A 22,788-nucleotide genomic window follows, 5' to 3' on the forward strand; every position below is an offset into this window, starting at 1 on the left:
CAATTTATCGCGATCACTGCCTCTCGGGTTCAATGATTCTAATATTTACATTTATATCCATTGGATTTGATGACTGTTGACGAAAGTTCAACTACAACACTGGGAAATAAAACCCATTGGATCTAGAGATCAGACTCGTAAAAACATCGACAAGAAAAAGTACTCTTGATTCAATCAGAATCTAGCTTAAATCAAGAACCAAGCCTCTTAATTTAAGCGGATTTCGTTTTGATTCAAGCAAAAATCCGATTGAATCAAAAGTATTTTTTCTTGTCAATGTTTTCAAGAGTCTGGACTCTAGATATATCTTTTTTCCTGTGAACCTGACAACAACGGGATGACCCTGCGTCCTTGTCGGTGCATTTCTTTTTGATGCAAACCCTTGCTCCGATCATCTCTCGTCTTTTTTTTCACCGACGCAGTAGGGATTGTGCGTCTCACTTTCATTTGTTGATGCTCCGTTCATGCTTGCATCGAAATTCGCAATCCGAACCGTCCTATGGGCAACAGCCTGTCCACTGTAAACCTATGAATCATACTTTTCCGAGGAAAATATGAGGACCATCCAGCGTAAGATTCCAGTAAATGCATGCGCCGGCCGGTCCCTTCAAAGCCCCGCGGATGGACATGCCTTGTTCTAGATATCAGGTGTCCGAAAGAAAATCTCGTTGCACTGAGGAACATGAGATTCGTTTTCAAAAGATGAACCTGTCCTTGGTAGCTTCTCTCCGCGCCGAGAATATCACCATGTGTCGAGGAATCGACTCAAGTTCTGCCATGCTAAGGAAGAACGCCGTATGAGCCTTTAGCGTTGCCAAATTTCCTTTGATGAAGTACGAATTTCTTGGTAAGCTTGTGAATATTTTTCTCCCAATTTTATGGTAAATTTGGTTCGCAATTTTACCTAAATTTCCTGAAAATTTCAAGAAAAATATCATGCACTTTCCTCAAAAATAAACATTTTATCGAAGGAGACTTGGCAAATCCTGAGTGTTCATACGGCGTTTTTCCATAGCATGGCAGAGTTGTTTTCAGACTTCTAAAGCTTTCCGAGAGTCTGAGCATTTTCTTCAAATAATCTTAATATACACTGAAAAGCGAGTTACTGGATTCTTAGACTTAAGGATCTTCTCGGGCTCAGAGGCTGGAAGTTCCGAGTGCTGGAGCGATGGTTTCGATCGCTATAAGTCCAGCGGCCGAAGCAACGGCTGCTACACTCGGGAGTTTCAGCCTCTCAGCCCGGAATGACCGGTAAGTCTATGAAATTTCTGTAGATAACGTGCTGCTCGCAAAGTGATTCTAACTCAAGGGAGTTTCAAGGAACGTTTCGAACGGAACGGCTTGGAGCGCCTTCAATTTTTTGAATACTCTACGCCTGATCACTCAGTTAGTTTAGTTGCCTATATAACCTAAACCTGACTAGTGACACGGATTTCACGACACGCTCTTCCGAGGGCGCTAGTTACTACCACATTTTTTTTACGGAGGCAGTTCCCTTCGCTCCAATTTAAGGCAAATAATCTTGCCTCTCTTCTTGTTCCTTGATTTCAGAACGTTGCGATTTTCCTTTTGTCAACAGTGGCCTGCAAAGTGCCGACGATTTCTAACTGCCTGCGACAGATATACCTATTAGGTCTACTACTAACTATCGGTAGGGTCCGAGACTGGCTACAAAATTTCCTGGAATTTACATATCGACGGTAAAACTGCAAACATGTGTATATCAGTTACGACGTTTCATAATCTCCGCTTCTATCTTATTTTTTGAGAGGCGAGATCAAACCAACACCATGGCTTGAAATTTGTATAGAGGATTCTTAACATGGGGAAGAAAATTACCAAAGTTTTAAAAGATGACGTCGAAGAGTTTTTTATGTTGACGATGTAGTTTGACAGGAATCTTGCAACGCCGCAAACCGAAATACGCAATTCTACAGTTTCACCATGGATATAGCCAAACGTTTTGATAGGCGCCACCAACACTGGAAAAAAAAAAACTCATTGGATCTAGAGTCCAGACTCATGAAAACATTGACAAGGAAAAATACTCTTGATTCAATCAGATTTAAGCTTAAATCAAAAGGAAATCCGCTCAAATTAAGAGGCTTGGTTCTTGATTTAAGCGTAAATCTGATTGAATCAAGATAATTTTTTCTTGTCGATGTTTTTAAGAGTCTGGACTCTAGATCCAATGTGTTTTTTTTTCCAGTGAACCTTTCTAAGTGTATTTCAGCTACTTTGCGAATATTTCCAATCAGCACATTCAAAAAAAATCTTAATATTCTCTTTTTTTCCAGATGGACGAGTAGGACTCGCACTTCTTCATATACAGCGCTCTGAGCAGGCACAGCGCAAAACCTGGCACGTGAGACATCACGAACTCCCGAATCTCCAAGATACCCGCCGGTGACGACCCAAATCACCACCCCTAATCACGATGGAAACCGCGGCGCAGATCCGACGCTTCCTCACCCCCTCGAAACGCAGCTCCAAATGCACGCCCAGGAAACCCTGTAGGACCTTTCACACGAACCACAGTCGGCACAAACTGAAAGACCGAGTCATGGGGGTCCTCCAGTCAAACTTGTATTATAGGGTCGGGGTAGTTTTGTTCATAGTGGTTAGTGCGATCTCAGTCGAAATGGTGTCCGCGTCGCAGGCGGACACCTACGGCGCGGACAGCGTGCTGTCGCGCCAACCGCGATCATCGCGGAACTCCGTCACCCGGACGATCAGCAACAGGGAACCCTCGGCGTACGACAATACGTCGGCGGCGTATGTGGCCGACGATAGGCGGATCGGCGCCGGGCCGATGTGCAGTTTGTGCGACTCGAGGGAGGAGCGGATCAACTACACGCTGAACGCGCTCAAGGCGGAGATCCTGGAGAAGCTCGGCTTGAAGCACCCGCCGAACACGACCGGGCTCAAGGTGCCCAAGATCCCGCCGCTGAACATGATCCTGGACGCCCACCGCGGCAACGCCCACATGCAGACGCCCGGCATGATTGGCGACCAGCCCTTCAACTTCAGGAACTCGCCCTACAACTACGACGAGGACGACAACTATTGGGTCAAGACCGAGAAGATCATCTTTCTCCCGGAACGTAAGTTCCACCAGTTTTCATATTTTTCCAGAGACTAGAGACCAGAGAGAAGAGACCCTCCACCAGTATCTTTGTCATTGTAGAAGCTTTTACTTTCGGGACTTCAGCATTCTACTGTTGACTTACCTACATGGTTGCTGCTCAACAACGTGTTGACAGTTTCGTTTTGCAAACAAGCCGAAAATGGCCGACGTTTGGGAAACTTGTTTGGTTCATGACGTCATCCGAACTTCATCATCGACCATGTAGGTAAGTCAACAGCCGAAACTAAGAGGGTGAATACTGTTGCTCCCTAATAATTGTCCATAAGGAATTGTTGAATCTCCGAAAGTAACAGCTTCCACCTGTCGCTAGGGGGCTAGTGGAGGGTCTCTTGTCTCCGCAAGAGACCCTCCACTGGCCTCTTGGCGAAATGTGGAAGTTTTTATCTTCGGGGATTCAATAATTCCTTATGGACAATCATAAGGGAGCAACAGTCATCACCCTAATTTTGCCTGTTAACCTACCTTCATGGTAGATGATGAGCTTCGGGTGGTGTCAAGAGCCAAAAAAGTTTCCGAAACTTCAGCAATTTTCGGCTTGTTTGCAAGACGAAACTGCCAAATCGTTGTTGAACATCAATCATGTAGGTAAGCCAACAGTAGAATCCTAAAGTCCCGAAAAGTAAAAGCTTCCACCTTCGCCAAGTTACCAGTGAAGAGTATCTCGTCTCTGTATTTTTCCTAGGCTCTACACACAAGCAATTCGAAAAATACCTTAAAGAAGCTGGAACGTTACTAGTTGAAAATACTCAAAAACAGCTTAAAATAGTTACATTCTGAAGGAATAACAAAAAAACAGCTGAAAAAATCGATGATATAGCCGGAAAAAGCAAACATAGTTGAAAATATTTATTTTGGACTCAGGGAGGAGGGGAAGGAAGGAAATTAAGGAGAGGAGAAAATTTAATCCTCCACTGCATTTGTTACTTTTCATCTCGAATTCTCACAAACCCATGATCTGGCTCTCGTCAAAATATAGAGTTCCGAAATTTCCCCACAGAAATTCCAACATTTTGGTTATCATTTTTCGAAAAAAGAAAACATTACTAAAAAGTTGCAGCGTCATGCCCCCGACAAATAGTTTCATTTTTAAAAGACTAAAAAATACGCTGTTACGGATTGGTTAACCCTATGCTATGGAGGGCAAAATAACACTTTTAACAGAGGACTGCACAAGAATAATGTATTCAGTATCCATATTTTCTAAAAAGGCTCACCTGAGCAATTATTTTTCACGTTGACGCATTTCGAGAGCCTTGCCCTTATTCTCATCTTCAACGATATATTGCAAAAAATTAGATTTCCTCCAAATTGGAGAACTATATATGAGACCCTATATGTAACAATGGCGTATGTGAAAAATCACCTTTTCGAAACGCGCTTAAAAAACTGTTTTGTTCACACAAAAATTTAATATCTTTGGCTCTGGCATAATGTACAGATCTCGAAGATCACATCTCAACTATTTTCACAAAATTTTCTCGATGCCAAAACAGTTTTTTTAATGTGTTTCGAAAAGTTAATTTTTCACATCCGCTATTGTTACATATAAGTCCTCATATGCAGTAAAAAGGCATATCTAGAGCTGCACAACATATTTCTGACTATACTCAACATTAGTTTTCATCTATTCTCATTTCCAAATCATTTCAATTACGTCTAATTATGTAATCATGCCATTATGTCTACTGTGCCCTAATGCCCTTCGTACCTTTTACCGTTCGCTCCTTTGAGTGCCGCGCCGGTGTCCACGTCGCCCATCGCCCATGTGCGAGAAGTAAAAAAACGGTCAACGGACCCACCGTCTAATTCATGATAATCAATGGGCGACCGTCTATTTCGTAGCTCCCCCGACCAAACGCCACGCATTCATTTTCGCTTGGACCCTGGAAGAAATGGGATTTAATAGATGGAGGGGTCTTCTTAAATTGCCGTAGCATGCCTTTACGTCGACTAAATGACGATTTGTGCTCGGCCATTTGACAGTCGTCTGTTACGTGCACTGCGCTCTGCAGTGAGATATGCTCTAACTGTTGGTTACTCTCCTACGTTTATTGCAAGTGACTTAAAGTCTAAATTCGGCTAGAAACAAGGGCTCCTCACTTGGACTAAATTTTGGAGTAAGGGACCACTATTTGTGACTAATTTTATAGACATCATATGAGGGGCTTGGGTGGGGAGGCGCATAAGTCCAATTTTTGCTATTTTGAGAAATATAAGTTGAAACTTTCAAAATACATGGAACCTTATGGCAGGGAGAGAAGTTCAAAGTCTTATTTTGATGCATTAAAGTTGGATTTTACAAATGAATTTTTCACAGTAATATTTTGAGATTAAGTTTAGTCAAAATCACTAATATTTCAATTCTTTCAGAAACTGTGCTTGTGCGCCTTGTCCTCCAAGCCGCTTACATGTGATTTTGGTATCGTCATGCAGGAGATCCTTTACAGGCGAGCCAGGAATAGTGGTTCTTTCTTGTGTGACACACACACACACAAAAAAAAAATGATAAATATTATCCAATTATAAGTCGAATTTAGAAAGAGCATCTCAAAAAATCCAGGTCTTCGTCAAAGGACCTGGCGGCTGAACCTGCCGGAAATCGGCTCAAGGCGCGTGAGTCCGCCGCGCAGGTCATAATATGGCTCGCGGTGAGATACAGCGCAACCCCCATTTTTTGGCGATTTTATTGGCGATAAAATCGCTAGGATCATCAACATATGAGCGATTATCCTCGATCTTTTCGCGATTTTATCGCCGATAAAATCGTAAAAAAGTCACAATTTAATTTCGAAATATCGCGATTTTTCCGTCGAAAAATGCTACTTGGGTTTAGAAATTCTCGAGGCTTACTCGGAAAATGAGTAACAATGCTGGATTTTTGTATATGTGTATCAGTCTATTTTAAGATGATGTCAAGAAAATGTTTGTCTACTTACATTTCCTAAGAAAAGAAAAAAGAAAGGAGAATCTTGGCCTCAATAAACAAAGAGTTGCATTGCCAGCGGCGGTTGAGCACGTGCTAAGAACATAGCACATTCTTTCTCTGAAAAACGTGGAATGTGTAATTCAATAAACCTCGCATTTGATGCCATAAATGATGCTAACGGCCACCGGCAAAGTGAGCTAAATATAGTTGTTGTGGTCAGCATTCAGGACTCGGGATTCTTTCCAAAGTGGTTACTATGAGATACAAGGTCCAAAGCTTTGTAGCAGCACTAGCCTATTTTATTTCGTTGAAAAATAAACCTTGATTTTGAGTCAAGGTAACAGAGAATTGGAAGTCAAGAGACATTTGTAAGCCTAAAAACAATCTTAAAATTTCATTATAGGGTGAATTTAACCTTCATAAAAATGATTTGAGACCTTTCATGGTTTGATTCTGATAAGAGCCTGACTGAACTCTGATATAGCCACAAATGAGACCCAAATGAAGGTTAAGTCCAGTGGCGTGGCGTAAATTGCGATGTATCGATTGTTTTGCCATTTAAACCTATGGTAAAGAATCGACTATTAGGTGTTCGCTGCGAACACCCGGTTTATCGATCCCTTTCCATAGGTTTACATGGCATAACAATCGATATATCGCAATTCACGCCACTTGAAACAGCTCTCTTTGCATGGGAAGGTCGAGGAGTTGTATGTACAAAACCATCAAATCCCCCATCTCGGGATACCTTGAAACATTTATCAAAAATGCGGTCAAAAAGGGGGACCAATTCTAGAAAATGAGAGTTTCTAGATTAGGAAGATTCAATAAACATTCAAAGACTAAAATCACGATAATAGCCGGACATTTGCGTATCACAGTGTAGTAGTTATCTAATGGAGATATTGCATGTGTGGGAAATTTGCGATTTGACTATTGATTCTTATGTAAAAGTTCGCGAGAAACACGATGGTGCCACTGGTTTTCTCTGAAATCAACTCCCAAGCTCAAAAAAAGCTCAAAAAGAGACCAAAATGGAAGGAATATCCCACGCTATCCTGAGAGTCCACCTCTACATCAACACGAAATCTCCATGCAAAGATAGGGAGCAAATACATTAGCAGTGTTGCCGTGTTTTCAATTTTAGAGTCCCCAAATAAAGTGGCAGCCCTGTCAATGTATTTGCTCCCTATCTTTGCATGGAGAGTTTGTCTTGATGTAGAGGTGGACTCTCAGGATAGCGTGGGATATCGATATCCCCTCCATTTTGGCCTCAACTTGAGAGCTTTTTTTGAGCTTGGGAGTTGATTTCAGAGAAAACCAGTGGCACCATCGTGTTTCTCGCGAACTTTTACACAAGAATCAACAATCAAATCGCAAATTCCTCACACATGCAACATCTCCATTGACTGCACTATCAATTTGAGGGGAAATTGTTTTAATGCGATCACTTCCGCGGGTTAATGAAACTTATGCCATTAGTAATCCATTATGATATTTAGTACTCTTTATTGTCTTGACAATTGAACGAGTTGATGAAAACATAGACGGTCGTAACTTTTAAAGGAAGTCATATCTTCATCTACGGAGTTCTTTTTCCTCATAGATGTCAAAAAATCAATTGCTCTTCGTCAATCGTCACTCCAGATTGATTGGAATACCTAGAACTGAGTTGTTCCCCTGAATAAATTGACCCTTCCTCACGGATATAGATACATATTTGTTCGTTATCCTTCCTCTGACATCCGAGTAAAAAATGTTCTGCGTTCCTATTTTTATACCGATATGTATCGATATGCACAAAAGATTAACTCAGTAGATGATCGTGTCCCCGAAGACACCTTAAGCTACGTTGCAATATTGATTAGTTAACAACTGGGAAAATGATAAGGAGTTAAAGAATATAAAAATATTTTGACCGAGAAACTTTCGAACACGTCTGGGAATTTTGGCAGCTTATAAGTCAACTGAAATGTAGTCATTTAAAATTAAATTTTGATAAGTCCTCTCCGAATAATGTATGAAATAAAATAAAACACAATATGGCATTAGCACCGCGTTGCAGCGCCGCTGCAAATGACGATAAATAAGATTCGTTTGAAGTCGCTTATTTATAGATTGGAATCGATATACCGAAAAATGAGGGTATGCCAGATGCATAAATCCAGTTATTTTGAATCTCTAAATTATTCAGGTATTCATTTTGGGTCGTGAAGAATATGGTGTGACATAATTCTTAGAGCTATTTTTAGAGCAGGCTCAACCATTTTTTCAAGATATTTTTAGAACAGATTTAATATAATGTTAAGGCCATTGAATGATTTACAAAGATGTGGGGCTTACTTAGAGACAGATGGAGGTGTTCGCTGAGAATCAGGATTGTGCAGCCACTGCATTTTGATACGGTAGAAATGCCTGTTATTCTAACCATGAAAAACTTTTGGTAAAATCTAAGCATTTTTTGGTACTTCTCTGCCAAACGTCGCATAACTATGCCTTAAGTTTTAGATTGCAGCCACAGGAACGGCCAAGGGTGGATAGGGGTATCCAAAGGGAGTCTAGACTTAACTACTCCTTGTCGAGCTAAAAGTTTTCCAGCATGAGACATTGGCGTGGACGGACTTTACTCATGGTGGAGGTTTGGAGGTAAAACATTACTCTGCGGGAGGGAAGGGGGGTGGTAGGTCGAACAGTAAAAATACTATGGAAGCACTAAGTATAACCGGGGGTCATATGGAAGGGGTTTTTTCGTGCTAATCCTCTTTCATAGGGGGCTTAGTCGCTCACATTCAATTCCCAACTTCTCCGCTAAATAATATTTAGTTAAAAGTCACCGAGGCAGTGATATAGCAGGAAATTTTTGATGAGGGAAAGGGCGCGATATCATCATTTTCTCTTCGAGCAGGGGGGAGGAAGAGGGGTTAAAATTAAAAAAAAAAAAAAAAAAACAAACAAACTGGGGGAAATGCACGGAGAAAAAACCTCGTGCGCGGAACCCGAAGTTTAGGTCATATGGATCTCTGAAGTTTTCCGAATGAGCATCTAAACACTTTAGGTCTAGCTGTCGAGGTTCAGATCACACATCTGAAGCTTCGGTTCTTACATCTGAAGTACTTCATATGTGAGAACCGAAGTTTTTCGGATGTGAAAACCGAAGTACTTCAGATGTAAGAACTGAAGTTTCAGATGTGTGATCTAAACCTCAGCAGCTGGACCCAGAGTGTTCAGATGCTCAATCCGAAAACTTCAGAGATCCATATGACCTATAAACTTGGGGTCCCTTGCACGAAGTTTTTTCCTCCGTGTGTAAAGGTGAGTTTACCTGTCTTTAACCCTAGTCTGCCTGAGCCTCTGAACCAACGAGAAAGCCTAAGCGGGGTCAATTTGACCCCAGCTGAAAATCAATTAGTTAGCGCTGTTTTTTTCATGTTTTTAGTTAATATCAGTGCACTAACCTTACAGGCCTTAACCATAAAGCATATCTAAGTTTTAAAAAACACGGCGCAGGGTGTGCAACCATTTTATCATACACATGTTGCCATGTTGTTCTCAGCATGAGAAAAAAAATCATAGGGCTACTAAATACTGAAAACGAAAAAAATCTGAAAAATTTTGCTTGTTTTATAAGTTTCTGAAAAAAATTAAAAAGAGAAAAATGAATACACCTTCAAAGTAAGCTTTTGTGATGCTAAATGGTAAAATATATGTTATAAGGATATCTGACCCCGCTCAGGCTTTCTAGGGGTACTCGTGAATTTTTTGATCTCTCATGCACATTTTTTTTTTTTCCCCCTTCAAAATCGTGTTCCTAGATGTTTTTGTAGAGCTATTTGTGAAGGACAAAAAATTGTGTGCATACCACGAGAAATGGCAAAGAGTTGAAACTTCCGTGGGGTCAATCTGACCCCACTCAGGCAGACTAGGGTTAATGAAAAAAATATTAGGGTTAAGCGCGGGTTTCAACCCTCATCCCTCAACCTACTAAATTCTCGACGCTAAGTAACCGAACAAGAAAGTAACTAGGCGTCTAGGGTGCCGCGAGTAGCGATTTAACGCTTTTTGTTTTATTTTCTCGATTCCGGGCGCAGAGCCCGGCAGATGAGAGTCACTAACCCGTCACCGGTGGCCGGCGGCCGGTCGGCCCGAACATCTGTACCAATTCCGATCCCCGAAATTGGCTCCACGTAATATTATGCAGAAGACACGAGCAATCGATCCGAGCGCTGTTGCCGGATCCCCGCAGCGATCCGGAGAAAACAAGGGAGGGCAGTCGAATTTTCGGACGGACAGGCAACGTAGGGCCCAAGTTTCGGTCGGGGGAGACCTCGTCTGGCGGCCCTGGCCCCATTCATATTTCTTCCACAATTGCTTTGCAATTGAAGCTTTCAAGGACGCGAATTTCAGCCGGGTGCGGGTATTTATGGAAAGCGCCGCCCCGCGCCGCGACGCGACGCGACGCGGCGCGCGTCCCCCCAGCTACAAGCTCGTCTCGGCGTGCGTCTAGTCCTTTGACCCTTTAGCGCCGGTATATCAATCATGCCGGAGCGTCTTGAATCGAAACGAATTACATAAACCGCTCCGGTGAAAATATTAGCCGATAGGTCACTATGCTTTCCGTTGCTTCCTCGCTTATGTATTTATATGTCGTAGGCTGATTTTCAAATCCGGCATTTTCTCAAAGGCCAGAGCAGACAGCCAAATTTTGCAATCCTACCGAATGCTTCAGCTCTGAGCGTTTCAGTGCTTGGAAAGATAAACTAAAGTCCAAGTTTTCTTCAATTCAATAATTCAACATTTTTCGCATAATTTTCCCCCGTCAAACTTTCAAATACTCTGCATGTAAGTGATTTCGGAGATAAAATGTCTATAATAAAAATAGTATACAAAGTTAAACAAAAAAAAAAAAAAAAAAAAAATTAAAAAATAAATAAATATGAATTGATCAAACATTTAACGTTAAACATTATTGTTGTTGTTGTTGTTGTTGTTGTTGTTGTTGTTGTTGGTTGTTGTTGTTGTTGTTGTTGAACATCCACGGAAAAAAAGTGTCAGGGGTTATCCACCAAAATTTTTCTACGACCCAAAGTTGGATGATATGTGCATTTCCAATTAAATTTGGTAGTACCGCAACATTTTGGTTAGGAACCTTAATTGTCGGGATACTACCACAATTAATTGGGACACTATCAGAATTAATCGGGGTATTACCACAATTGATTGGGAATGTCCATATCATCCAACAGTTGAGACTTAACCCCTACCTCTTTTTCTCCCGTGAAGAAACAACGTAAAATATTAACGAATCGTCCTACCTTTTAGTGTTTTTTAAATGTTTTAGCGTCGTTGACCCATATATCAATTCCCTCCCTAGTTATTCGTATAATCGGGCTATGTTTCTGTACTTTATCACACATTTAACAAAAAAAATTTAATCTAAAAACTTGGAACCATTTCTCGTAATAAATCCCGCGGAAATCTTAGAATCTTCATCTAAAATGTTATTTTACCTATATCTTCCCAAGCGTCGGACAAATTGTCTGATTTGATGTTTTGCCTTACGACATGTTGGTTCTTTCGAATTCGACCGATGGGCATCAATACGATACGAGACAACACGATTTAAGATCTCGGAGTGGAATCGAGAGTTCACATCACTCCTCAGCCTATTTCGCTCTTAAAAAAACTCGAGAGATGTGAATAAGAGCGACGCTCACTCATCAAAAAGAGTTAATTACGATCTGTAAGAGCGAAGTCCACTCCATTAAACGGGTACATTTCGTCCAGCACTATTATCACTCGAGTCGAATAGGCTCTAGACTGGAACGAATTAAGGCATTTTTCACAGTGTCAGACCTTAGGATAGAGGATGCTCATGCCAGGCGATTCCAATAGCTACAAAATCGCGGTTCATATTTGTTGCATCGATTGTCATCGCGACATCTTTAATAAGATTTTTCGTGTTGCGATATTTTGTCATGGAACTATAAGGCTTGGAGAGATTTATTTAAGAGGCAAGGAAAAACTCTCCCGTTAAATGGGCATAAAATGCGTGTTGAAGAAGTTTTACGCAAAATATCTGTCAGTGGATGTTCAATTGAAGGTCCGACGTCTAGGTGTGACTTAATGTGAGGTCGCCACGCGCCAAGCCGACCGCTGCTGGTCGCGGCAAATACGCATGCTCAATTTACCACTCATCCAACAATTTGCAGATGAGTCAGCGTAAACGAAGTTGTCCACGACTCCATTGTTTCGTCATCCCTTTTGGATTTGCATTCAATTTTGCGCTTTTATTGGATCCCAAAGGGTTATCTCCCGAGTGCTTTCCTGCCATGGGAACCCTGTCCAGCAGCTTTCCATAATTAGAGACCTAAGATAATATAGAAAGAAAAAGTTGGTGACGTAGCCAATGTGCGTTGAAAATCAGCATAAAGCTGAAAATCTCAACGCAGAGGGAAAAAGCTCACATGAGCATAATTTTCCCTCAAAGAGATGTGCTGTTTGGTGCAACACTAGTTCGACCGCATTCAGGAAGGCAACTGCAGACGCGTTTCGGGTCCAAAATCGCTATAATGGGTCAGTTGCGCTGGTCACAGAATCGTGTTTTGATGCTTGATTCTTGTAGATTAGCTCATAATAATAAGATCTGTTTAAACAGCAACTTTCTAAATTCAATATCAGCCGAGATATCGCCCTTTGAAAAGTCGGGGTTTTGACGTCATCCACCGCGGTAATGACACCCTTGGTTTCTTTTTGTACCTTGCTTTCATTAGTCGGTGTGCCGCAAATTTGCATTGGTTGTTCAACGTTAAACTCGGATGAAAGCAAGGTGGAAGAAACCAATGGTGTCATTCCCGCGGTGGATGACGTCAAAAAACCCGACTTCTCAAAGCGCGATATCTCGGCTAATATTGAATGTAGAAAGTTGCTGTTTAGACAAATCTTATTATTATTAGCTAATCTACACGAATCAAGCATCGAAACACGCAATTCTGTGACCAGTGCAACTGATCTATTGAGCAAGCGGTTTCTCGCCATCGAATAATCTGCATGAACGTGCACAGAAAAATTCTATCGCAAATAAATCTCCTTCATTTTGCAAATATACCACAATCATAACAGTGGGACCACACCAAAGATGTTGATTACGCCGAAAAATGACGCTACTCATTTGATTAATTGAAATTATTTCAGATGATGCGACAAATAACGGCATTGTCATACGGATATAATTCTTCATTGTGCGACATTTTTCAGAAATTTCACTGAGCTTCTGAAACGGTGGTCCTCTAAAGTCTTTGATGTTATTTCCGAAGGTTCAGGAGCACTGGAAAAAAAAAAAAACACATTGGATTTAGAGTCCAGACTCTTAAAAACATTGACAAGAAAAAATACTCTTGATTCAATCAGATTTAAGCTTAAATCAAGAACCAAGCCTCTTAATTTGAGCGGATTTCCTTTTGATTTCAGCAAAAATTTGATTGAGTCAAGAGTATTTTTTCTTGTCAACGTTTTCAAGAGTCTGAACTCTAGATCCAATGTGTTTTTTTTTTTCCAGTGAGTCATATCTTAAACCTGTGTGTGTTGCAGCAAAGGTACACTAGCTTCGGCTGAAACAGTGGCAGGTCTCGGATTCTTAGAGCTCCGGGTCACAAAATCATGAAGTTCGGAAGTCATATGGGTTGAAATTCGCAGTTAAAAATACAACGTTTCAAGATATAATAAAGTAAAAGTTTTACTCTGTCATTTTCAAGGCTTGAAATTGTTGGAATTAATTGCACCTGTAATTCCAGTATGCCATCAATTAGCTCGACAATGAACTAGAGAAGCTCCGAAAATTTACCGTGGAAATATAATACAGTAGATATCGGTTAATACGACATTCAAGGGGTCACGGGATTTCGTCGTATTAGCCGATATGTCGTATTAACCGTTGTCGTATTAACTTATGGAGTTTCGCCGGGGAAAACGAAATCCGTCGTATTAGCCGATATGTCGTATTAACCGATGTCGTATTAACCGATATCTACTGTATGTCGGCACTCCATTTTCAACCTTAAAAGTGTGACTCGTGAAATCTGAATACTGATTTAGCTTCCCTCATGAATCATTTTATACAATTCGAGGCTATGAAATTAATTGTTAGCGTGGCTAAAATAGCATTTACGCCTCATCTGACTTAATTTTGACGTCCTAGATGCTAAGTTCGTATTATACCCTTTTGGCAAAATTGCCCAGTCTGGAGACTGGCCTGGATTTTTTTGCGCTGCCTTTGGACAGGTCACTCCCGATGTCGAGTCCACGAACTGGCCGATGTTTTTGCCCATACTGTGAACTCGGCAGCCAGTTCGTGGAATGACCGGTCAAAAGTCTGAGAGTGACACCAATAGTCGTTAATTTCAAACGCAATCCGTATGCTAATCGAAGAATGTCCCCCGCTGACCGACTTCTGACGAATTATTCCCAAGATTTTGGGAAAACATAAAGTATCAAAACAATTTGCAGGTCACGTAAGACGTTAATGAATTTTAAAATTTTCTCTCTGTCTGTCTGTCTCTCTCTTAAAAGTTCTTAACACAAATTCACGAGTGGTTTAAATTTTGCTCACATGTTCAGTATTATGAATGTGCATCTTAATCATTCAAAAATTGGATGCGTTTTCGTTTGGCAAAGATTAGACTGACTTAATTGTAGCGCCTTGATACAACAATTCGTGTTCCACAGATGTGCGTGTTGCATGTTTAAAATTGAAGGCACTTCCACTATTCTCACCTCTCCAGAAATGTACGGGAGTTGTCGTTAGTTGTAGCGCTTGAATAACAGAGTGCCTATGCAAAGAAATTATTTTCATCACAATCCTTTTACTACGAAAGAATTCCGCCGTTTGATTGGTTAGTAATTTCAGGCTTTCACGGATGTTCTAAATTAAAACTTCTGAAATTATTTCTGAACGGACTGAGATGGATATTTTCTTTCGACTTGAGGAAAAATACCTTACTTTAAAAATTAGCTTTTATGCAATGACCAGTGGCCTGCAACAACAGCTGAAAGGAAAATCTATTTAAATCGTTGTAAGACCACCGTTCTCAACTAATTGAATACTTAATTTTTGGAACTGATATTTTTCAAAAAACTGACCAGTCTTTAATGATGTTACTATCGGTACCTAAAAACGTGTTTCAAGTAATGTTGTCCTTTCCTATTCCCTAGAGTGCCTATATACGGAGAGTATGGACAACTCGAATTATGTAGCTCTTACGGCCCAAAAGGGTAGGTAACCTTTGAAAACGAAAAATGTGACCGTCAATCTTCAGACTCTAGTATCAAACGGAGATGGACAAGAAAATTCATAAGTAAGTATTCTTCCGCAGAAATGAGTATGTTTATGCAAAAACCAAGTCAAATGCGTGCTTTACCAACGATAGTTGTCAACAATTGTGATTATAAATCACTCTGGATAATTTGAATTCATAGATTACCTACCCTTTTGGGATCTAAGAGCTCCATCACCTAACCTCAAAATTTTCGACACGTCCATACTCTCTCTACATAGGTACTCTTTTTTTCCCTATTTGTTAGAGGTTGGTTACGAATCAGAAACGGTTTGGAAATCATGGGAGAAAAAAGCAAGTGCATATAGAACAAGTCGAAAGGAGACTAGCTAGATAACTCATCGTATTGTTAGGCGGCGCTAACGTCGACAGAATCTAGGGTGGGAAAGTTGCGAATAAGTCAGGTTGAAGTTGACAAGAGTGCGTGTGCACGGATAACGGTGGTGCGGGAGAAGAGGGTAGGGGGTTGGTTTTGCCAAGGAAGCACGAAAGGCACAGCGGCATCAGTTTAATAGAGCGTTCGCAAGAATGAAGTGGGGTAGGCTCAAGCGAGCCCTCCTCCCCTTCTCACCCCTTTGTTACCACCCACGACCCACAGCCGCTGCAGAAAACTCACGTCCAGATGAGGAGTTAACTTACGCCAGGCGCGTGAACGCCAATTCTGCCGTGTTACGGAAAAACGCCGTGTGAAAGTACAAGGGTTGCCAAATTTCCTCCAATAAAATGTTTATTATAAAGGAAGTTATGCATACTTTTTCTTGAGATTTCTAGGAACTTCAGGTGAGGTTGCGAACAAAATTATCTGAAATTTCGAAAGAAAAATATTTATAAGTTTACCAAGAAAACCGTGTTTTACAAAAGGAAATTTGACAACGTCAGAAGGTTTATACGGCGTTTAATCGTAGGACGGCAGAAATAAGCCGCGTTCACAAATACTAGCGCCCTTACGAAAAAAGCACATTGAATCCCGTTTTACCATATCGAAATACAAGCCAATCTCTATTGCATTGAAGCTTTTTGTTGAGTTTATTTATAGGAACAGTTAAGACATTCCAGGTCTGGATGCCGTGAATCCTCATAAAAATTACGCAGTTCGCACTCTTTGATCGATTTATTCCCGAAAATTGCATGGAAAAAGCTCAGATATGATACATTTCATATATTCATTCCCTCATTCTATGTGGGATCTGTAGTATCCTGAATAATTTGATCCATTCAAATTCATAATTACTGCAACGCGTAAAAATATGAGCTTTGTTCTGTTTCGGTTTGAAACAGAGGACGGTCAAAAATTGATTCTACATGTGCCATTTCGCTGTATAAAGCTACTCTAAACGTAGCCAGGCTGTTTTCTGACTGATGATCTAGAAAAACAGAAACGACACGAAGTTATGAAAATCATTTATGATTTGCCTTCCATTTTTGAGGTAGGCTACAAAGCATCCTTTACTTACTAATACTACTTTTAAACAATGTAAATGTAACGATTTTTTTCTCCCTACAGAATTGAGAGAGAGATTTGCCAGTATTTGGCCAAACAACAGAGGGCTTCACTCGAAAATTGCATTGTTTCTGATAAAAATGCCCAATGAGAGGGGTTCACAGTATTTTTTACAATTTCATTTTTTATCAGTAAAGTGATCCAGAAATGGAGGAACTTAGAACCCGAAATCCTTTTAGAGCCTCGTATCACCAATTTTTTCTTTCCAGAGGAAGCTGGTGATTAAATTTCCAATGTTAGTAACCTTTCTTTTATGTGCTTTGATTTTGCTGCACTGAGCCGAGTCTGTTTACTTTGTAATTAGTCTCGGTCTCACAATAACAGTCTCATCTTAATTATAATGTTATGTTGTAATTTTAAGAGCATTGTTAGATCAACAATTTTTTCCCTCTCCTCATCTTCATTCTCGAAAAAGCGAACCACCCCAACGCAGATTCCTCCGAGTCATTTCGCCTCTTCATTTACTCTAATTTTACCATGTCGAGATGATACCGGAAGTTAGGCGAGCAGATGCCCATCTAAAGGAGTGCATTACACTGCCGGCTAAGGAAAAACGCCATATGAACACTCGAGAGTTGCCAAATTTCCTCCGATAAAATGTTTATTTTTGAGGAAAGTTGTCAATATATTTCCTTGAAAGTTTAGCACGATTTTGATCAAATTACGAACAAAATTCTCTGAAAAATCGCAAGTAAAATGTTTCCACATATTCTCTCAAACACTGGAAAGAAAAACACATTGGATCTAGAGTCCAGACTCTTGAAAACATCGACACGAAAAAGTACTCTTGATTCAATCAGAATCTAGCTTAAATCAAGAGCCAAACCTCTTAATTTAAGCGGATTTCGTTTTGATTTAAGCAAAAATCCGATTGAATCAAGAGTATTTTTTCTTGCCAATGTTTTCAAGATCCTGGACACTAGATCCAGTGTGTTTTTTTTCCAGTGTATATTCCCTCAAATTCGTGATTATCAAAGGAAATTTGGCAACGCCTAAAGGCTCATACGGCGTTCTTCCTCAGGACGGCATTACAGATCGTCGCTTCCGACTTCTTGAATCGCGCTATTGTGTGCCCGGGCCGGGCGCTGTGATGAGTCACGCGGCCCGATGAGCGAGGGAGGATTGGCGGAAGGTAGGAACGGAAGAAGAGGTAACGCATCTCGCGGCTCGTGGGGCGGTGCGCGGTCAAGGAGGGAAGACCTACACACCACATCTTCGAGAGAAAGTGGTTTGCGGTTGCAAATTCGCACCTGCAGTTCCGTCCTTTCCACAGATGGCGAGCATTTTCGTTACTCCCGCTCATCGCTCGACACTTGAGGTGAATTGGGTTGAATGGAGATGTTGCATGTGTGAGGGACTTGCGATTTGACTATTGTTTCTCATGTAAAAGTTCGCGAGAAACACGATGGTGCCACTGGTTTTCTCTGAAATCATCTTCCAAGCTCAAAAAAAGCTCTCAAAGTGAGGCCAAAATGGAGGGGATATCCCGCCCTACCCTGGGAGTCCAGACAAACTCTCCATGCAAAGATAGGGAGCAAATACATCGACAGGGCTGCCACTTCATTTGGGGACTCCAAAACTGAAAACACGGCAACCCTGCTAATGTATTTGCTCCCTATCTTTGCATGGAGAGTTTGTTTTGATGTAGAGGTCGCCCCCCAGGGTAGGGCGGGATATCCCCTCCGTTTTGGCCTCACTTTGAGAGCTTTTTTTGAGCTTGGAAGATGATTTCAGAGAAAACCAGTGGCACCATCGTGTTTCTCGCGAACTTTTACATAAGAAACAACAGTCAAATCGCAAATCTCTCTAACACGCAACATCTCCATATTCACGCGCCAACGAACATTTTTCATACACCGTCTGTAGTTATATAGGAGATCTTAAGAGGCCATAGGAGCAGGGCCGGATTTACCTACATGCCGCCTGTATTTTGCCGCCCCCTTCTTATTCGTTTTGAAACATCAATAAAAACCATCAAGTGAACGTGCCGGAGGGAAAGGGGTGCATACTGCATAAGACACGTTTACTCGTGTTGGATACATTTTTTGCGAAAGCCCCATCAACACTCCCAGCAAAATTTTACGGAACTTTGCGCGAAAGTTAAGTTCCGTAAACCTATCTCTGATGTGTGGACAAGGCCCTCCATTTATAAGAAATGAACGAAAGAACTATGAAAGAACAAACAAAAATGTGGTTTAATAATTTTAATGTCCGCTGCCGCGCCGCGTTGACCGCACTGTGTTTGACGCAACGAGTGAAGTATTCGTGCAGTCTGGTAGGCGCTATGCGTTTCGTGCCGACCGCATTGTGTTAGACGCAATGCGCGAAGTATTCATGCAGTCTCGTAGGCGCTAATATGAGTTACATGCCGACTGCCGCGCCGAGGGCTTCTCCTTTACATCTCAAGTCCTCGTGGTCATCATGTCTCTCTGCAGGCCAAATCGTGTGTTTGGTTTCTCTCTTAACTTGACTAATTAAAGGTGTAGTCTCTTGTATCATCGAAAGACGACAAAATTAACAGTCACTATACTCTCACGAAAAAGAGATTTTGTTGCCTTTTCTCGTTGGTAATTTTTTTTCTGAATCCAATTTTTTTCATGCCTGCATTTAAAAAAATTGCAGAATTCGCCGCCCCCTAAATTCGCCGCCATGGGGTGCGGCCCATGTGGCCACCCTCTTAATCCGGCCCTGCTTAGGAGGCGGTCTCCAAGCTGGCAACCCGGGCCCAAATCTTTTTGGTTTACGGTTGGCTGCAAGCTGCGAAACCTAACCTATAAATTTTTTTTTTTTTTTTTATTGCAGGTCTAATGGCTTATACCCCCTATTAAGGGTCTACAGCCAACTATAGACAGTATTTCATTTATAGTAGACATCAAGGGACCTTTGGCACATCCATGGTCCAGCTTTCAAATTTTCAGGGATTAAGGTCGAGTAGAATCTGTCTCTGCAGAACCGCTCGTCAGTTCCGTGAAAGTTTGTCACCACTTCCGGGATTTGAGCCCGGGACCTATTGGTCTAGAGTCAGACCGCTGGGCCAACCTGGCCGGCTAACTTCTAAATTATACTTAAAGTAAGGAAACTTATTGTATAAACTCAAGCTGTACCCAAGTTGAGTTTTTTTTTTTTGAAGTTTGAAACGAGGTGTCGCTCAGATTTGGGAGAAAAGTTATACAACGAAAGTGGCTGACGTCTTTCCTATCTTCGGCTGGGTTGCTCACGTATAGCCCACGAAGCACAGACAAACGGAACCATCACCACACGGAAACAGAAGAAGGGAAAAGACGCGCTCTGATGACGGCGCAGAGATACAACTATTCGTACTTGACGGGTGTCCGCGTTGCATCTGCAAAGTTGAAGGCGCGATGGCACGAGGCGTAGACTTGCAATAGACCGCTGTGCGCTGTTCATGTGGTGTCGCTCGGATTCGACGGTTAATTTGAAAAACGTTGATCGATCACTTCTCCTCTATCTTCGGCTGTGTTGACACTTGATTTGTTTCTTCTTTTTCTTAAATTCACTGGGAAAAAAAACACAATGGCTCTGGAGTCCAGAATCTTGAAAACATTGACATGAAAAAGGACTCTTGATTCAAGCAGATTTAAGCTTAAATCAAAAGGAAATCTGCTCAAATTAAGAGGCTTGGTTCTTGATTTAAGCTTAAATCTGATTGAATCAAGTGTATTTTTTCTTGTCGGTGTTTTTAAGAGTCTGGAATCTAGATTCAATGTGTTTTTTTTCCCAATGTTTGATGTTTGATCTATTTTTAGGGTGCATTTGTAGACCTATAACTAAATTTCGTTCGCACTCTACGCACAAGCCCCGCGGAACCTGCAGGCCACATGTTTTTAGCAACCCTCGAGTCAATTTGACCCGGCGCGGCCGCTGCGGCCGGCCGCCTGGGCATCTAAGGTTCAAGCTCTTCCCTATTAAATGATTCTTAATGAACTTTGGACATACTGTTGGTAAAAATAATTCCAAAATGGAGGAGTTGCAATGCGAAATGGCGTTATTGAGCTGCAAGGCATTCTTCTTTAATTTCAAATGAGAGGGGAACGAAGAAAACTTCTTGATAGATGAATCATACTATACATAGTTGCGTGCATGGATCCTCTTTTTAATGGAGCGCGATGAAACACAGGTGTCAGCTCTGCAGCCAAATGGGGCAATATTTCATTGACAAGTTTGCAATGGAACATAGCCTCTAGCTTCAGAGCTATGGTCTGCTTTAAACTAAACTAAGGACCATCAAGCTATTCACAGGGTGTGACACCTACTATCGTTTTATCAATCACTTATCACACAGCAGCTTTGAAAATTGGTTAACATACGTAAAATTTTAGAAGGTCCTGAATACACTATCACGGAAAGGACTGTTTTAACAGATCTCGAGTAAAATTTAACAGAATAACTTCGGAAAGGTACACATTAAATAGTTTTCAAAAAACGAAAAAAAAAAAATGAGAAGAAGAAGAATAAAAAAATTATATGACGTGGATGGGCTCTCAAAAAATCACGAGCTTATCTTGAAATTTTAAAACCATTAGACTTTTTTTTCGCATTTTTAATGTTTTTAGAAGCCAACTCATCGTAGGCCCTTGCAAGGGTTTATTTTTAAAGTTACACCCTTGATTTCACTAGAGTTTCGTCCAGATTCCCTTAAATCTCCCTTAATCACAATGAATAGGCTTCGGGGACAAGGCGCCTAAGTACAGTTTTTGCTATTTCGAGAAACACGTGTTTGAAGTTTCGAAATGTATGGATCCTTGTGGCGGAAAGACAGTTCAAACTGACTTTTCGATGCTTAAATATTGGAATTTGGTTTCAAATTTTTCCCAGAATGTGCATTAAGACTTGTTTTACTTGAAATAATTATTATCTTATAATTTCAAAAATTGCACTTATGCGTTTTGTCCTCCAAGCTCCTCAATTTAAACCATGCGGGCCCAAAGGGCAGCCATAGGTACGGCCTTCAAGTCCCAAAAAATCAGTGATTAGATCACGAAATCTGGCAATCGCAAACGCTGCTGACTCTAAGTATATTCAACTTAGGGTAGGTTCGCTGCGAAACGGCGGGAAGTCATTTCCATCGGCGAGACTCGCTCGGAAGGGGTGGGGGAGGAACGCGAACCCCCCGGGTTGCCCCTCCGAGCGGAAGCTACCGGAAACTCACGTGGAAAGTTCGAATAATCACCGCGAAAAATGGTAACATCGGAGGGTGGGGAGCGTTGAAGACACACGAACTGATTTGGAGTTAGATGGATTACGATACCGCGGTTCAAGGGGAACTGGGGCTGCGTGGGGGTAGAGGGGGGCGGGGGGAGGGGTCTCTCCCCCCAACCCCTCGACGGAGAGGGACACGCGCGAAGGTAAACTGATTCTAATCCGCTTACTCTTCGTTTGTGCCTTCCGCCCCCTCCTCAACCCCTTTACCGGCTGACGGATGGTCCCGATTCCGTAGGGTCTTTTCGCGCCGACCCACAGTGGATCAAGTCAATCAGAAATGTCTGACATGGTATGGAGAATTTGCATGCAAATTGCTTATTGCTTCATCTGACAGTGCGTTAAAAAGCTGATTTCGCAGTATTTTTTATAATTTTTTTCTGATATGGAAAATAGTGTAAACATAGATTTAAATGTGAGAAAATGCACCGCCCAGTGACGTCACCCGGCGGCATTTCCCATTTTGTCATATCCGCTCCAATAACTGTCCAGTTTAAGAACCAAGGGTTTCCTCCTGTTCAGTTCACTCTGTAGTTTCCATTTAATGACGAAAGTCACCAAATTTCAGACACATGCTAATTCTCTATTTTTTACCAAAACTGCAAATTTTTACGTTTAATCCGTCACTTTTTACATTTTAAGAGGTGATTCTAAAGGAAATTTT

At 41.4% G+C, this 22,788-nt stretch overlaps 1 protein-coding gene across 2 annotated transcripts in view; it reads left to right on the top strand.

Annotated features, from left to right (window-relative positions):
• Positions 1 to 22,788, top strand: part of LOC109042985 (growth/differentiation factor 8) — a 62,973-nt gene that overhangs the window by 25,832 nt on the left and 14,353 nt on the right. For both annotated transcript variants that reach the window (XM_019059990.2, XM_019059991.2), the window contains exon 2: positions 2,298 to 3,104. In XM_019059990.2, coding sequence (XP_018915535.2) covers positions 2,438 to 3,104 — 667 coding nt within the window. In that variant the 5' untranslated portion in view covers positions 2,298 to 2,437. The remainder of the gene's footprint in view (positions 1 to 2,297; positions 3,105 to 22,788) is intronic.

Source organism: Bemisia tabaci, chromosome 6 (genome assembly GCF_918797505.1).
Source record: "Bemisia tabaci chromosome 6, PGI_BMITA_v3".
NCBI classification, from domain to species: domain Eukaryota; kingdom Metazoa; phylum Arthropoda; class Insecta; order Hemiptera; family Aleyrodidae; genus Bemisia; species Bemisia tabaci.